Source organism: Phodopus roborovskii, unplaced genomic scaffold (assembly GCF_943737965.1).
Source record: "Phodopus roborovskii unplaced genomic scaffold, PHOROB, whole genome shotgun sequence".
Taxonomy (NCBI): domain Eukaryota; kingdom Metazoa; phylum Chordata; class Mammalia; order Rodentia; family Cricetidae; genus Phodopus; species Phodopus roborovskii.
The window spans coordinates 56,846-75,626 of record NW_026126980.1 but is presented as its reverse complement, the minus strand read 5'-3'; the positions used below and the strand labels follow the sequence as shown (position 1 = coordinate 75,626).

The 18,781-nt window shown below is 45.9% G+C and overlaps 1 protein-coding gene across 1 annotated transcript; it reads left to right on the top strand.

Moving 5' to 3' along the window:
* Window positions 1-3,202: 3,202 nt before the first annotated feature.
* LOC127214744 (neuroligin-4, X-linked-like) lies at window positions 3,203-17,596 on the top strand. The gene is given in 8 exon segments (XM_051175032.1): window positions 3,203-3,230; window positions 3,233-3,568; window positions 6,517-6,576; window positions 11,350-11,502; window positions 13,201-13,386; window positions 13,883-14,230; window positions 14,540-15,104; window positions 16,335-17,596. Coding segments are annotated over 8 exon segments (2,616 nt in total). The 5' UTR covers window positions 3,203-3,220; the 3' UTR covers window positions 17,293-17,596.
* Window positions 17,597-18,781: the final 1,185 nt, after the last annotated feature.

Genomic DNA, 18,781 nt, shown 5'->3' with positions numbered 1-18,781 from the left:
TCACAGAGGGACACTTACTTCGGGAGCCTTTGTAGAATACATGTTTGCTACAAGCAATGCCTTCATGCATGTGTGAGTACACAGTCTACACAGGTCTCATGCATTTGTGTGCAGGCAGCATCTTCATACATGTGTGCGAACAGGCAGCATCTTCCTGTGCGTGCTTGCACATGCAGTGTCAGAGTCTTCATGTGTGTTCACGTGTGTTTAACCCACTTCAAGTCAGTGCCGCTGTCATGACGTCAGCACACCAGGATCATGTATGTAAGACTATGTAAGGCCACACGTGACTTGCAAGTATTCCCGCCATGATTCTGGAGGCTCATTGTACATAGAGTCCGCATGACATATGTAGGCCACACATGACTTGCTTTCAGGCTCCCTAGAGTCATGCATCACATGTGTGATGTGATTGCCCTCTATGTAAACAGGCATGGGGAGAGTGGGGTGACATGTATAGTCACATGACCTGGGACAGGCACTGCCAGTCACAGAGATGGCCCCAACCCTGCTCTGCTCCCCTGCTATCTGGCCAGGGTCCCATGTTCCTTGCATGGGGGTGGGGCAGCTGTGTCATTGATCTTCAAATGGCATCATGTGAGAGTTCACGGCACACATGTGTGAACACATGGATACAAACATGTGAACCTACATGGACCCACATTAACACACATGCACAGGCATGCTAAGAAACATACACTTGGGCACATGTATTCGCTCACGTATGAATGAGTGGACACTTATGTACATTTGCATTCATGCAAGCACAGACAGACATGAACATATGTGGACACATGAATACAGACACAAACACATGCACACACTCAATCACACACACATACGTGCACACGCAAACACAGACACACATGTTAGAAATGGCCGCCACCGAGGGCCAACATGGGGGCTTTAATGTGTGGCCTCCTGCATCATGTGACATGTCATATGATTTGCATATATTACATGTAGTTTATGCCATGTGGATACAACCATGTCCACTGTGAACACGTTACTTGTTCCCTGTGTCATGTGTCATTGCATGGCGACATGCTTGTACACACATCCACATGTGTTTTAAGTGTGTTAGGTGCAAGTGTGTGTCCTTTGTATGTGTAGTGTTTGTAGATTTGACCGACCCTGCTTCGTCTGGGGACCTTCAATTTCGTGTCTTCTGTCACATGCAGTGTCTGCACACATACACATGTTTATTTCTCAGAGATGTGATTAATCCAATCCTGTATAATTGACATGTACAGCACGTGTTCCCAATATGGAGGTCACAACCCAATGGGGCCCTGAGCAAGATAGGCATGTTACCCGGATCAGGGCAACCGTGGCTTGTGAGTGTGCATGTATGTATGTATGTGTGCATGCCTGTGTATATTTGTGTGCATGTGTGTTTGCAAATAGTGTGTAAATATGTATGTACATGTGTGTATACATTTGTGCATGTGTGCAAACATGTATATACATGTATGTGATGTATGTAGATGATCAACAGAGGGGAGATCACATGTTTTTCACATGATGAAAATGAGAAATGTTTCAGTGCAGGAGTTGTGCCGTGTCACTGTCACATATGTCATAATCTCACTGTGTCAACATCACTCTGTCCTGATGTGTCCTGCATCACGTGTGTGAGCCAGGGAGCCACTGGCTTGAACATGTGCTGACATTGACCTACGTGTTCATGGCTAGAGATGTAAGGACATGTTCACACTTGCACATGTAAGTGTGTTCCCGTGCACATACACACAGTCATTTACACGGAAACATGTTTACCTGTGCATGTGGGATGTGAGAATACGTTTATGCACACAGAACATGGAAACACATGTGAACATACAATGTGGGCCAGAGGTGACTGGACAGGTGGGGACCAGGCTGGGAACACGTGACTCCACACAGGGAACACGTGAGCCATGAGCCTCACTCACGTGACATCCACAGCAGACACGCCACCCCAGACAGAACATGAGACCCCAGCCCCCAAACCTGAGGCTCTGTCTTGCTAACGTCATGTGTGTCTGCTCCGCAGGTCCCACAGCCGTGAAGGTCAACATGCATGACCCTGGCCTGACTTTGTGGCCTAGGGCAGGGGGTGGAGCCGAGCGTGAGTGACGCATGTACATCATTAATTCACCCTCAAGTGTTCAGAGTCATTAATTCACTATCAAGCCTTCTTAACCATTCACCACGCAGGATCAGATTCATTAATTCACCCTCGGGTGTTTAGGATCATTAATTCATCCTCGCATGTTCACCAGAACCATTAATCTGCCCTCACTGGGACAGAATCATTAATTCACCCTCACATGATCCCTTCGAGCTCAGAATCCTTAATTCAAACTACTGCAGGTGGAAAGGTACCTCAATTCCGCCCTGCATCCCATGTTCCCCGTGGCAGCTACACTGTCCTCAATCCCTGCATCCATGGAGTCACTTCCGCCCTCACTGTGTATCCCATCTCATGAAGATGATATTTCCACCCACACTGATGCTGACCCAGATGTCACTTCCACCCTTGCAGCCGCTGTTCACTGATGTTACTTCTGCCCTCACCCCCTCATCTGTGCAGTCACTTCCTCCCTCACCGATGCCACTTCTGCCCATATCATTCCGCCCAAATTTTTCTCTTTCCTGCCCCCCTGTAGGCCCCACTTGTGATCGCAAACACCGACCCCACCCCTAAGGCCGTGCCCTGGATGACCCCGTGCACACCTGAGGACCACAGGCATGTGACCCCAATCCCTGAATTCAAAGCCTCTACCTCATCCACCACGTCCTGCTGCCCACCCCCAGCCACACCCATCCAGCCACACCCAGGGCGACCCAATGTGGACAACCACAAGTTCACACCCCAGCCCTTGGCGCACGTGACACGTGTCAGTCATACACCTGTTTATGTCAGTCACATGCTTGTCATTGAGTGATCCCACCCCTGCCCCATGACTCCTAACCCCGCCCTCATTGTGACCCCAACCTGTCCCATGACTCCATCCTTTACCGCCCACACCCCACCTACCTCACTCTCCCAGTGACCCCGACCCCGCCCTCCCAATGACCCATGACCCCGCCCTCACAGTGACCCCGTCCGCCATGCTAATGTTGGCTGTGGCACTGGCGTGTATGGCCCTGGCCCAAGTATCCCACGTGCAAGCACACGATGATATGGAAGGCGTACCCGAAGTGGGAGTGCCTGGCGTGGGCATGGCTGGCGAAGATGGCATGGGCGTGGTGGTGTCTACACGGACTGGGCGCCTGCGGGGCCTAAGGTCACCCCTGCCAGGTGGGCTGCTGGGCCCCGTGTGGCGCTTTCTGGGCGTGCCCTATGCTGCCCCGCCCTCGGGCACACTACGGTTCCAGCCTCCTGAGCCACCAGCGCCCTGGCCTGGGGTGCGCGACGCCACGCGCCCAGCCCCTGCCTGCCCTCAGGACCCCGACCCTCGTGCGCTGCCCCGCGACATGCTGCCCGTGTGGCTGTTGGCTAACCCGGACACGCTAAGGTCATATGTGCAAGACCAGAGTGAGGACTGCCTCTACCTCAACGTCTACATGCCTGCGGGGGATGGTGTGTGATGAGGAGGGGATGGGGAGGGGTTGGGGTCAGAGGTGGGGATAGGGGAGGAGTGAAGTCATCAAGTGAGCAGGGAGAACATGCTAAAGTCATTCGTGTGAGATATCAACGTCTACATACCAGAGGCAGTGGCAGTGTGGGTTGGCGGGAGAGGTGGAGGTCACAGGGTCAAGGCATGGGGTTTTTGTGACCTCATCAGGTATGTAGGGAGAACACTCTAAGGTCAGACATGTGAGGTCTCAATGTCAGCGTTCCATTGTGAATGTGGTAGGGTGGGGATGGGTTCAGGGTAGGGGGTGTCGGGTGATGTCATGAAGGGCAAGGGAAAACACACTGAGGTAATACGGGGCGGGGTCCGATGGGGAGAATATGCTACTGAGATACATGCAGAATGTACAGCCCTTGGGTGGTGACACGGTAAGGTGGACAGGACAGGCGTGAAGTCATTTGTGGGCCTCAACCATGAGCTCATGTTAGTGTCACGTGGTCTGGGTGACACCTGTCAGGAGACACGTGTTACTTCACAGGGCAGGGTTATGGGCCCCAGGTTCTAAGTGACATGTGTGGGACATCACTGACATCTCATGTCCAGGTGGGGAATCCACAGGTCAGCCGTGCTCACATGTGTGTCATGTGTGTGACAAGTGTGGATAATCACGTGTGTGACTGAGAACACCGTACTCACATGCACATACACCACACAAGTGATGCATGTACACATGACCACATGCGCACTGCACATACGAGTATAACACATTTGCCCATGACTCTGCATACACATTACACATGATTGTCATGTGTGGACATGTGAACTCTTATGCACTCCACATAGCACTGTCATGCGTGCACACAAGTCCACAGATTAACCCCACACACGTGTGTCATGAGAATGCAAGAGCACACATGACCTTGTATCCATCCCACACATAACCACATATGCACAGCACACACGAGTGTAACACGTGCCCATGACCATGCATGTAGGTTACACACGAATGTCACCTATGGGCATGTGAATACATATGCACGCCACACTGAGATGTCACACCCCACATATGTTTGTATCACACATGAGAGCACACATGACCTTGCATCCATCCCATACACGACTGTCTCGTGTGCACATGTGAGGGCATCAATGGCTGACCTCATGCGGACTACTCCGTGACAGCCTCAGCAGACATCACTTTCCTGTTGGGTCATTTGCATGTACTTGTAAATGTACATCAGCATGATTTGCATGATATTTGGGCCCGGACTAGACAATTCCTGAATCCCTCCCTGCTTTTGATTTGCATGCGGCATTCAAAGCCTCAATGGGCAAATCCTGGTGCTTGTGCATATTCACCAGTCTGATTTGCATGTTCACATGCATATTCATAAGGGTGAGTTGCATTAGATTTTATCTATATAACACAATCACTGAGACCCCCTGCTGTAATTTGCATACACTCATGTGTATTCATTGGTTCCAGATCTGTTTTACATGGTCAGATTTAATTCAGACTTGTTAATTTTGTTAATGCTCATGCCTACAGTACTCTATTTCTCCCATTGAGGCGCCCTCTTGGGGCCCTGGGAGTGTGGCCTCACGGTGGCCCCGCCCCAACATAGTTACATGGCCATTCCTATGGTCGGTAATTTCCCATGATGCCACAGGTTTACTGTCATCATCCTAGTACAGCACACACACACACCTTCCCATGATGCCAACGTTTTACCATAATCACTGCACTGCAGGGTCTTCTTCCTCCCATGACGCCTCCTGTTTACAGTAATCAGACCAGTGCAGTGCACCCAAATTTGTAATGACTGCTTCTCCCCATCATTCCATCGCTTTACCGTAATATCCCTTGAGCCCATGCTCATTTTCAGATTCTGCTTCTTTGCATGGCATAATCGACACACTGCAGCTCAGTGAATGTTCAGGGATAGTTCTTTCCATGATGACACCTGTTTACCATAATCAATGTAATGAAGTACACTCGCTCCACCCCATGATGACACCGCTTTATTGTAAGCCCCAGTACAGCCAATCAGAATATTTCAGACTCCACTTCTTCCCATGATGCCACCTATTTACCGTAATATCCATAGTGCAACGTATTTGGATTTCCAGAGTGCTTTATCCCATGATGACACAATTGTGGTACACCCAGAATTTCAGGCTCCAGTGGAGACAGAGTGCCCTGGAGCCTACAAGGTCGGAGACCGGTTTACCTCTACACTAATTAACTACTTCGGCACTGCATTAAACACTCTCATAAACCGCCCAGACCTCATGAGGATTGGACACGTGCCCTACCATAATTACACTGATTTGATAGTTGGTGCGTTTTCTCCACCGTAAGCATAGCACGGCACCCTCATATTAGGATTTTTTTCTTTCCATTCCCCATTCGGTTTCCATCCTGTGTGGAGCACCGGGAGATGTCCTTGGGCGCAATCTGGGAGGGCATGGCTGGTGGTTGACGGTGGCGCAAAGGTCAATGTGACAGGGGAGGCGGGCGTGGGGAATCGCATTCAGCCTTTTTATGATGTGGTATTTTGACTTTTTTTTTTTTTACCCTAAACGACTCGCACACGCATTAATTTTTAGGGGAAAGTTTAATTTTTTTCTGGCCCCACCCTGGGTTTTACATTTTAATTATGTTTTGGTTTGACTTTTATGGGATAATTTCATTTTTCTGCCCACACTCCGCCACTAGAAATGAATTTTTTTTTTCCCTCTAAAACCAAAATCAGTCTCCAGGTTTTGGAATTTAGTTTTCATTTTTTCCCTCTTCGCCCTCCTCCGTTTTATTTTTATTCATTTTTTATTCTCTCTTCTTTTGTTATTCTTCCTTCACGGGTTAACGTGTACAAACCAGCTGACGGCTCTGAATTCTGCTGTATTTGAATTTTTTATTATTATCCCCCCACCTCCTGTCAACGCCACCCAGGAGCGAAATCTAAGAAAATTGCAGACAACATCACGAGTAACGAGTATGGTGACAACGAAGGTATAATTTTTGTTCCTCTCGAGACAGGCTCGACCCCAGGATTTAATCTCTGTACAAATTTTTTGGTTGTTTTTTTAATTTTTAATTTTTTTCACTATGTTTGAAGCTTCTGTGCCTGGGCAAACTTCTTTGGACTTTTTCTTCTTGATAAAAAATCACAGCAAAAGGAAAAGCTAGTAGTCAGGAAATCAAACAACAAAAATAGAAATTATTTGGGTTTGGATTTTTCATATATACATATACATACATACATACATACATACATACATACATACATATAGTTTTTGGGGTCTTTTTGGCTGTTTGGAGTTGTTTTTTTTTGCTTTTTACCCTCACTCGTTTTGTTTGATTGTTTTTTTTTTAATGCATTTTGGGGGGCGCATGGTTTCTTTAACTTTTTTTGTTTTTTGCCCTTACTACAAGAAGAAAAAAATGTGATTTTTCTTGATTTTGGGTGTTTTTTCTTTTTTTCTATTAATATTTTGTGTGTGTTTTGGGGGATGGGTTTTTGGTATTAAAATTACTTTTAATAATTTTTGATTCTTGGTTTTTCGTATTTTTGCCCTCACCAAACAAAAAAAAAAGAAAAGAAAAAAGAAATTGTGATTTTCTTGGTTTTGTATTTTGTTGTAATTTTTTTGGTCTTATATATATTTCAGACTCTTTTTTGGGGGGGAAGTCGGGTGTTGTTCTTTTCAATTTTTTAAAATTTTTTTTGTTTTTTATTATTTTAGTATTTTCTGGTTTTTCTTTGTTAGTATTTTTCCCCCTTGTGTCTGTGAACAGGGGATTCCGGAAATTTCACATTACTCTTTTTTTTTTTTTTTTTTTGGTGGTTGTTGTAGGTTTTTTTTTTATTTAATTTATTATATTGCATGTCAATCCCAGTTGCCTCTCTCTCCCTCACTCCCTCCCTCTTTCCTTCCATCACTTGTACCCTCTCTGTCCTCTCACATGCACCCTAACCACCCTCCCCTCCCATCCCCCCACCCCAATTCCATATGTAGGGGAATGCCATCCAGTTGGGGTCATGTAGATCTGACAGGTCATGTGAAGTAGGGACTAGGGCTTCTCTCCTGTCTCTAGGTTAAGGCAGTTATCCCTCCATGGGGGATGTGTTTGCAAAGTCCTTTTGTGCACCAGGGATACATCCTGGCTCCACTGTCTGAGGTTCCTTAGACTGCTCAGACCTTCTGGCTGAGACCCATATTCAGGGGGGGCCTGAGTCAGTCCCATGCTGGCTTCCCAGCTATCAGTCTGGGGGAATGTTAGCTCCTCCTTGTTCAGGTAAGCTGTCTCTATGTGTTTTTGCAACCTGGTCTTGTCTTCTCCCTCTTCATCTGGATTCTGGTTCTACTAAGTGTTTAGGTGTGGGTGTTTGCTTCTGTTTCCAACAGGTACTAGATGAGGGATTCATGGATAAGTTAGTTGTTGATCTCCCTATCCAGGAAGGGCATTTATGGTAGCCTTTCCACGGATGCTCAAATTGTTAGTTGGTGGCAGTCTTGTAGGTCTCTAGACCTTTCTTTAGGTACAGTTTTCTCTTCAAACAAATATTGGCTCCCTCTTTTATGTTCTCTCTCTCTGTCTCTCTGTCTGTCTCTCCTGTAGTCTATTCCTAACTGGACTCAATCTTCCTAGTCACACGTGTTCTCCTTTCCTCCCCCTCATTTTCTCCTACTTCTCTCTCCATTCGCTGCGCCCCCCCCCCCCCCGCTTCCCCTGTGCTATGGGGGACTCGTCCATTCCCAGTTCTGTGAGGGAATTTATATGAATCTCAGAATACACCTTGTATCCTAGTTCCTCTGGTGGTGTGAATTATAGGCTGGTGATCCTTTGTGCTAGATCTAAAATACATATATGAGTGAGGACATACTATGATCCTCTTTTTGTGACTGGGTTACATCATTCAGGATGGTTTCTTCATGTGCCATCCATTTGCCTGTGAAATTTCACGATTCCATTATTTTTTTCTGCAGAGTAGTATTCCATTGTGTGGATGTGCCACATCTTCATTATCCATTCTTCAATTGAGGGGCATCTAGATTGCTTCCAGTTTCTTGCTATTACAAATAGTGCTGCTATGAACATAGTTGAACAGATGTCTTTGTTGCATGGATATTGATCCTTTGGGTAAGTGACTAAGATGGGGATTGCCGGGTCCTGTGGTAAACTAATTCCCATTTTCTTGAGGAACCGCCATACTGATCACCATAATGGCTGTACGAGTTTAGACTCCCACCAAGAGTGGAAGAGTGTTTCCCTATCTTCACATCCTCTCCAACATGAGTCCTCATTGGTGTTTCTAATTTTAGCCATTCTGGCAGGAGTAAGATGGTATCTCAAAGTTGTTTTGATGTTTTGATTTGCATTTCCCTGATAGCTAAGGATGTTGAGCACTTTCTTAAGTGCCTTTCAGCCTTTTTGATTTCCTCTATTGAGACTTCTTTCTTCAGTCCTGTACCCCATTTTTAATAGGGTTATTTGGTGTTTTTTTTTTTTGTTTTTGTTTTTGTTTTGTTTTTTTGACTAGTTTCTTGAGTTCTTTGTATATTTTAGAGATAAGCACTTTGTCAGACATAGGATTGGTGAAAATCTTTTCCCAGTCTGTGGGCTGCTGTTTGGTCTTGTCCATTGTGTCCTTTGCCTTACAGAAGCTTCTAAGTTTGAAGAGGCCCCATTTATTAATTGTTGTTCTCAGTGTCTGTGCCCCTGGAGTTATGTTCAGAAAGGGGTCTCCTATACCAATTTGCTCAAGGGTACCTCCTACTTTCTCTTCTAAGAGGTTCAGTGTACTTGATTTGATGTTGAGGTCTTTGATCCATTTGTACTTGAGTTTTGTGCATGGCAACAGACATGGGTCTATCTGCAATCTTCTACACACCCTCATCCAATTGTGCCAGCACCATTTGTTGAAGATGCTGTCCTTGCCCCATTGTATAATTTTAGCTGTTTTGTCGAAAATCGGGTGTTTATAGGTGTGTGGGTTAATATCAGGATTTTCAATCCGATTCCATTGGTCTATCTGTCTATTTTTGTGCCAATACCAGGCTGTTTTCAGAACTATAGCTCTGTAGTAGAACATAAAGTCAGGGATGGTGATGCCTCCTGAAGTTCTTTTATTGTGTAAGGTTGTTTTTGGCTATCCTGGGTCTTTTGTTTTTGCATATAAAGTTGATTATTATCCTTTGAAGGTCAGTGAAGAATTGTGGTGGGATTTTAATGGGGATTGCATTGAATCTGTAGATTGCTTTAGGCAAGATTGCCATTTTTACTATGTTTATCCTACCTATCCAAGAACAAGGGAGATCTTTCCATTTTCTGGTATCTTCCTTAATTTCTTTCTTTAGAGCCTCAAAGTTCTTATTATGTAAGACTTTTTCTTGTTTGGTAAGCATTACCCCAACATACTTTATGTTGCTTTGGCTATTGTAAAGGGTGATTTTTCTCTGATTTCTTTCTCTGCCTCTTTGTCGTCTAAAAAAAGTAGGGCTACTGATTTTTTTGTCTAGTTTATCTTGTATCCTACTAGTTTGCTGAAGTTGTTTATCAGCTGTAAGAGTTCCCTGGTAGAGTTTATTGGGTCGCTTATGTAAACTATCATTTCATATGCAAATAGAGACAGTTTGACTTCTTCCTTTTCAATTTGGATCCCCTTGATCTCCTTTTGTTGTCTTATAGCTTTAGCTAGAACTTCCAGTATAATATTGAAGAGGTGGAGGGAGAGGACAGCCTTGTCTTGTTTCTGATTTTAGAGGAATTGGCTTAAGTTTCTCTCCATTCAGTTTGATGTTGGCAGTTGGTTTGCTGTATATTGCTCTTATTATGTTTAGGTATGTTCCTGTTATCCCTGATTTCTCCAAGACCTTTATCATGAAAGGGTGTTGAATTTTGTCAAAGGCTTTTTCAGAATCTAGGGAGATGATGTTTTTCTTTTTCAGTTTTTTTATAGGATTGATCACTTTGATAGATTTTCATATGTTAAACCATCCCTGCATTCCAGGGATGAAGCCTACTTGGTCATGGTGGATGATTTCTCTGATGTATTCTTGAATTTGGTTTGCTAGTATTTTATTGAGTATTGTTGCATCGATGTTCATCAGGGATATTGGTCTGTAGTTTTTCTGTCTTTGTTGTGTCTTTGTGAGAATTGGGTACCAAGGATGTTGTAGTTTTAAATTTTACTTTCAGGGCAGGGTGAGGGCAAGGCAGATATTTTTTCTTTTGTGGCCGTGGCCATATCTCGAACGTCCATGTCCCGATTGGCTTAGTGAGTGGTGTGCCCTGCCCCACATCTTCAGCCTGTAAGTGGGGTGGAGGATGGGTTTGGGACCAGAAGTGCCTTGGCTGAGACCAGAAGTATGGCAGGGGTAGAGGTTTGGGAACCAGACTGCACATCTGGGACCGGAAGTGGAGCCAATAATGGCACAGGAATGGGCGATGGGTTTTGCAAACCAGAAGTGTGGCAAGGCGAGGGACATAGGAACCAGAAGTGACACGGCTCAGACCAGAAATAGCTCTGGAAGTGGCATGGGGCAAGTACCCAGGCCTGGAAATGGGACAGGAAGTGGGTGGGGAAAGCTAGTGGGATGGAAATGGCTTCCGTTTCATGGCTGGCAGGGAGGAACATAAGGCTGGACGTGACCTGCCCTGATCTGTGGGGCTTGAAGTAGAACCAGAAGTAAGGCTGCCAGAGTTGGGTGTGGTGATGCAGCCCAGGGAAAGGGCCGGAAAGGGTGCCTTAAGTGATCCGCCCCTTCCCACCCCTTGCAGACATCCACGGCCAGGACGGTAAGAAGCCCGTAATGGTCTACATCCATGGTGGTTCCTATATGGAAGGCACTGGAAACATGTTTGACGGCAGCGTCCTGGCGAGCTATGGCAATGTCATTGTCATCACGCTCAACTACCGCCTGGGCGTGTTAGGTGAGCCCTACCCCCAGCCCCTGGCTACGCCCCTGCCTGACACACCCAGTTTTGTTTTAATTTGTGACATTTCTGGGTCATGTGTCACATACATGTAACATGTTCTCAATGTTTTTTTTTTTTTTTTTTAACTTGTGACATTTTGGGGTTGAAAGACCCTCAGAGCGTGGACCTTCATGCTCCCACTTAGGAAAGGTGATACCCCAAATCGCTCATGAGAAGCAGTCTCAATGCAAATAGCATAAGGAGTTTTTGTTCCAAGTGTACTGGGGTCCACAGTCATACGCCACGCAGGTGTAGAGGACTGAGGACCTTTAGGGCAGAACTGAGGTAGCTTTTATAGGATTTACATCAAAGGTAACAAGGCTATTTTCAAAGCTAGCCTGTTGTTTTCATTGGGCCTAAAAGCAAGGTCATGGTACAGTTCAAAGCTTGGTTAATAAGGTTTCCTAGGTTACAGAGATTTCATGGAGTACACAGTTTTTACAAGACAGGAATGTTTAGCGCACCTGCACGGTTAGGGGGTTTTCTTTCTCTAGGACCAGTGGGCTCAATGGCCTTGTCCTTAAGATAATGGGGGGGGCAGGGAGAATATACTCTCCAGTCAGGGAGTTTTCTATATCTATTGGCAGAAGCACTTGTTCTTTCTAGTTTTCCCTTCTTGCCATGAGTCCCGTCTTTCAGTTATTAATTTTCTTTGTAGACGTGATGACCTATAACAATTCCCAGACTGTTGTTGTGGATAACAACATTCCTCAGAAACTAGGTTGTTATGAACAATAATACTTTCCAGAGACCAGTCATTGTGACCAAGCTATTTCATGTGTTTCCTTTTAATGAGCTTTGCATGTAGCTAGGGTGATTTTTAAATACATGCTGATGGATATTTTTAAATTTCTCACTTTTAGTGGTCATTAGAGAGTTAGGCTGTATTTTCATCCTTTCAAGGTCACATACATACATGTCACAGATTTGCATTTTTAAAAAAACCTTCAGAGTTTTGAGGTAATATGACACATACATGTAACAGGATTTTACTGTTTTTCACTTGTGACACATTTTGGGTCACGTATGACATACATGTAAGAGGTTTTCATTGTATTTTTTTAATTTATGACTATTTGGGTCATATGTCACATACGTGTTTCAGCTTTTCACTGTTTTATTTTAACCTATGGCTCTGTATCACATGTGATATACACGTAACAATGTTTTTAAAGTTTTCCATTTTGAGTCAGGTTTAACATAAATGTAACAGGTTTAATGCTTTTCTTTTAACTTGTTCCATTTTAGGTCACATGTGACATACATGTAACAGGTTTTCACTATATGTTTTTAACTTGTGACATTTTTATTCATCTGTCACATGCACATAACAGGTTTTCAGTTTTTTTTTTTTAAATTGAGACTTTTCAGGGTGAGATACATGTAATAGGTTCTTACTGCTTTCTTTCAACTAATCATGTTTTTGGGTCGTGTCTCACATACATGTAACATGTTTTCATTTTTTTAACAACTTGTGACTTTTTGTTCATATTTCACATACATGTATCAGGTTTTCACTGCTTTATTTTTAACTTGAGACTTTTAAGGGTAACGTCTCACATACATGTATCATATTTCACTGCATTTCTTTAAACTTGTGTGGTTTTCTTGTGTCACGTGTTACAAATGTGTCCCGGTACCCACCCTCTACAGGCTTCCTGAGCACGGGCGACCAGGCTGCCAAGGGCAACTACGGGCTCCTGGACCAGATTCAGGCACTGCGCTGGGTGGAAGAGAATGTGGGTGCCTTCGGTGGGGACAATAAGCGTGTCACTGTGTTCGGCTCCGGCGCTGGCGCCTCGTGTGTCAGCCTGCTCACGCTATCTCACTACTCCGAGGGTGAGCAGGGGTGGAGGCGGCAGGCTCACACGTGTGACTGTGGTGGGTGGGGGCTGCAGTTGGTGTGTATGGGATGGACCCCAGGGCCATGTGGTGCTTGTTTGCAGTGTGTGAGCTGTCCGGGGTCCCGTGGTGTAGTACACGTAGCATATGTATCTTCACCCTATCATCACGGTCCATACATCATGTGTGTAACACTCATGTAACCTGCCGCCCCCTATACCCTGCATGCCTGTTCCAGAACGCCATCACCCCACTCCAAGCATCCTGTCATATGTGTGTCTCACCTGACCGTGCAAACATGAATGCCGTGATCATGCTCCATATGTCATGCACATAACACGCGTGTCCACCTCTACCCAACCCTATAGGACTATTCCAGAAGGTCATCACTGTAGTGCACACCTCATGCATATATCATGCAGGTTAGATATGTGTAACTTGACATGACGGTCCACACATCATGTATGTAACATGCATGTTTCCACCTTCGCAGGCCTGTTCCAGAAAGCAATCATCCAGAGCGGCACGGCGCTGTCCAGCTGGGCTGTGAACTACCAGCCAGCTCGGTTCGCAAGGGCGCTGGCAGAACGTGTGGGCTGCAGGGCTGAGGATTCGGCGGGGCTGGTGGCATGCCTGCGTGGGCGGGGCTGGCGCGAGCTATCACGGCAGCGGATACTGCCCCCCGCGTATCACGTGGCCTTTGGGCCCGTGATCGATGGCGATGTGATCCCCGACGACCCTCAGGTACTCATGGAGCAGGGTGAGTTCCTCAACTATGATGTCATGCTGGGGGTCAACCAGGCTGAGGGCCTGGCCTTCGTGGACGGCCTGGCGGGCAAGGGTGTGGCTGGTGCTGGGGGTGGGGTCGACAGCGGGGTTGAGGCTGATGTCAGGGGCCAGGCTACGGGCGGTGCTAGGGCTAACAATGCAGACTACATGGAAGAGTATGGCGAAGGCGGGGGCAGGGGTGGCACATGGAGAGGGGTTGATGGGGGTGGGGGAAGGGCTGCAGGTGGGGGATGGGGCAGGGCTGACTATGAAGATGATGACCGTGGGGGCGGGGCCGACGACTATGGCATGGGCGTGGCGGGCATGTTTGGGTCAGCCGAGTCGGGCGTGTCAGGAGGGGCAGTGGATATGGCATCGTCAGGGGGCGGGGTGTCTGTGGCTGCCTTTGATGGGGCAGTGTCAGGCTTCGTGGAAGCGCTGTATGGCAGCCCCGAGTGGGAAGAGGGGAAGGGCGGGGCTGGAGATGGGCGTGGCGGGCGTGACGCGCTGCGTGAGACAGTGAAGTTCATGTACACGGACTGGGCAGCACCTGAGAATGCAGAAACGCGTAGGCGCACGCTAGTGGCGCTATTCACAGACCACCAGTGGGCGGCGCCTGCTGTGGCCACAGCAGACCTACATGCACGCTATGGCTCCACCACCTACTTCTATGCCTTCGGGCACCGCTGCCCACCTGGCCACTCCCAAGCCAACCATGCCCAAGCGCCGGGACCTGCCCAAGACCCCAGACCGGCCTGGGCTGACGCTGCTGCGCATGGAGACGAGGTGCCTTATGTGTTCGGGGCCCCCATGCTTGGCTCCACCCAAGCTCACACTGGCCCTTCTGGCCATGCCCTCGATGCGCTCTTTGGGTGCAACTTCACCCGGAACGATGTCATGCTCAGCGCCGTCGTAATGACATACTGGACCAACTTTGCCAAGACCGGGTAAGGAGTGGGTCAGGGTGTGAGGCCAAGGGGCTGGCCTTGGGCAGAGTACATGGGCCTGAGTAGGATGGGGTAAGGTGACGTAGGATGAGGGGCAGAATGGGGCAGGGTGAGGTCATAAACTCCTGGACCAACTTTGCCATGACCGAGTAAGGGGTGGGGCAAAGCTGAGGAGTGTTATTATTATTATTATTGGTATCGTTACCATCATTTTCAGCATTATTGTTATTATTATTTTCATTCTTATATCAACATTGTTATTGTTGCTATTATTATTGTTATTGCCATCATCATCATCGTTATTTTCATTATTTCTGTCATCATTATTGCCATTGTTAATATTTATCATTATTGTTACTATTTTCATCATCATTATTATTTATTATTATCATCTTTATCATTATTATATGTTGTTATCATTATTGCTGTTGGTTTTATTATCATCATTACCATTTATGACTATTTTTGTTGTTATTGTTATTATTACTATTATTAGTACCATCATCATTATTATCATTACCATTATTATTGTTGATTTTATTATCATCATTATTGTCACTATTAGTACTATTATCATTGCCATCATTATTACCACTGTTATAGTTATTATTATTATTACCATTATTATTGTTTCTGTTATTGTTTTTATCATCATTATCATTATTCTTATTACTATCATTACCAAGACTACAATCGTTGTTAATTGTCTATGTCATCATCATTATCTTTATCACTATCATTGTCATTGTTGTTTATCACTATTATTATTATTCTCCTGTTATTATTATTACTATTATTATTAACAGACTAACATTGTTATCATTAGTATTATCATTATTATCATTGTTGTTGTCATTGTTTTTAATCATTTTCATTATTGTCACTATCTTTACTATTATCATCATTATTATTAACTTTATTATTATTGTTGTTATTATCATTTTTGTTATTGTTTTTGTCATCACTGTCATCATTGTTATCATTGTTTATCACTATTATCATTATTGTCACTATTATTACTATTATTTTCATTACTAGTAACATTAACATTGCTATTGTTAATATTGTCACTATTATTACTGTTGTTGATATTATTATTAACAAGTTATTATTATTACCTTTTTTATCATTGTTGTTATTAACATTATCATTATTAATATCGTCATTATTATTGTTTTTATTATTATTTTTTTCCCCTCCCCTCTCCTCGTTATCCCTCACCCCCTTCAGTGACCCGAACCGCCCAGTGCCCCAGGACACCACGTTTGCGCACACTCGGCCCAACCGTTTTGAGGCGGTGTCCTGGGCCAAGTACGAAAGGCTAGGACAGCTGTACCTGCACATCGGACTCCGCCCGCGCGTGCGCGACCACTATCGAGCTGCGAAGGTGGCCTTCTGGCTGGAGCTGGTGCCACGCCTTCATGGCCTACGCAACCTGCTCCGCCCTGGTGACACGCCCCCTCCAATGTCAGGAAACAGTGGCTTTGGGGCAGGAAAGAGCACCACACCGGGGCCGGGGACGGGAAACAGAGGCTCCTGGGCAGGAAACAGCGGGATCGGGGCAGGAAACAGTGAATTTGGAACCCGAAAACTAAACATCGTCCCCAGAACCGGAAGTGGCGGGAACAACGCCGGCGGGACCGGAAGCAGGAACCCCGGGGCCAGAGGCAGAAGCAGGAAGGCAGGGCCGGGGTCAGATGCAGCAGCTGTGCTGATCGAGACAAGGCGCGACTACTCGATGGAGCTGAGCGTGACGATCGCAGTGGGCGCCGCCCTGCTCCTCCTCAACGTCCTGGCATTCGCCGCGCTCTACTACAAGAGGGACAAGCACCGGCACCAGACTCACAGGCGCCATGCCCACCACGCCCATGTCCACGGGCACCGCCTAGCCCAGCAGCAGCGAAGTGATGGGGATGTGGTGGCCGGGCGCGATTGCGTCATCGGAAACAGCATGGCAGACTCTGGCCCCGCCCCACCCGACTATGCGCTCACGCTGCGCAGGGCCCCTGACGACCTGCAGCTGATGGGCAGGACCTCAGGGGTTGCCTCTGCAATGGCGTCCTCACCTGGTGCCACCATTGCTGTCATTCCTGACCCGCCCATGGTGCAGCCACAGGCGGCGGCCACACCCCAGATGGTCGGGAAGAACGCCTTCGGGGCCAGCGGGCACTCGACCACGCGAGTATAGCGCCAGGGGACCGGGCGGAAACTTTATTATTATTGTTGGTGGTGTTGAACTGGACGACAGGGAGTGCAGAGTCAGAGATGCACACAGCTCTGCCATCCACAAAGGACAGGGTCTCTGTTGGTCCTGCCAGGATCGCACAGGCTTGTATGAAGGATGCTAGACTCGCATGTAGGCCAGGAGGTGGCGCAGAGACTTTTATTATGAATTCGATTATTATTATTATTAATAAATAATGGACGAGTGAGCTGCATACTCGGAGGGAGGGGGGCAGGCCGGAGGGTCCACCCACCTAGCTGGTTTACAAGCTCCCAGGGAGGGAGGGACTCAATCAGTCAATGAGGAGGAGGGAGACTTATTATGAACTCAATGATGATGAAGATCATGATGGTTATTATTATTGTTAAATAAATTGATGATGATGGTTATTATTATGGATGATGACCACGGTTATTATTATTATTAAATAAATTGATAATGGTGATGACAATGGATATTATTATTACTATTATTATTATTGAATAAATGATGATGTTGGTTATGACAATGGTTATTATTATAATTATTATTAAATAAAAGATGAATGTGTGGAGAGACCTAGGGTTTCCTTGTCGAGTGTGCAAATTATTCCTCTGCTATTATTGTTATTTATTATTTATTGTTGTTATTTACTATATTTCTTTTTCTCTTTTGACATTTTCTTTATTATGGCACAGAACATCCATTTGAATAGCTCTGTTCCAAATTACATAGATATACACACAATGAAATAGGTTCTGAATGCCATTCCCCAGATGTCATAATTTCCTAATTTCAATGTCTGTTAGCTTTTTTTTTTTTTAACATGTCGATCCCTGGTCCCTCTCCCTCCCTCCCTCCCTCCCTCCCTCCCTCTCTCTTACACTCTCTGCCCCCTCACATGCACCCTGACCACCCTCCCCTCCCATTCCCCCACCCCAATTCCACATGTAGGGCAATGCCATCCAGGTGGGGTCATGTAGATCTGACAGGTCATGTGAAGTAGGGACTAGGGCTTCTCTCCTGTCTCTAGGTTAAGGCAGTTATCCCTCCATGGGGGGGGGTGTCCACAAGGTCCTTTTCGTCCACCAGGAACACATCCTGGTTCCAGAACACTCCTCAGAAAATAGATGGTTATGAAAATAATTATTTCCAGAAACCGGTCATCGTGACCAAGCTATTTCATGTGTTTCCTTTTCCTGTGCTTTGCATGCAGCTAGGGTGATTTTTAAATACATGCTGGTGGATATTTTTAAATTTCTGACTTTTAGTGGTCATTAGAGTTAGACTGTATTTCCATCCTTTCAGATGGTGTCTTATACTTTACTCCCACATGATTGTAACAAACTCAAGAGATCATTGATTATTTAATGATAGATTTGAACAATAAAATAAATGAATGAATAATGAGATAATGTCACATAATTGGCCCCTTGGGAGATACCAAAATGATGTTACATTCTTCCTGCCCCCC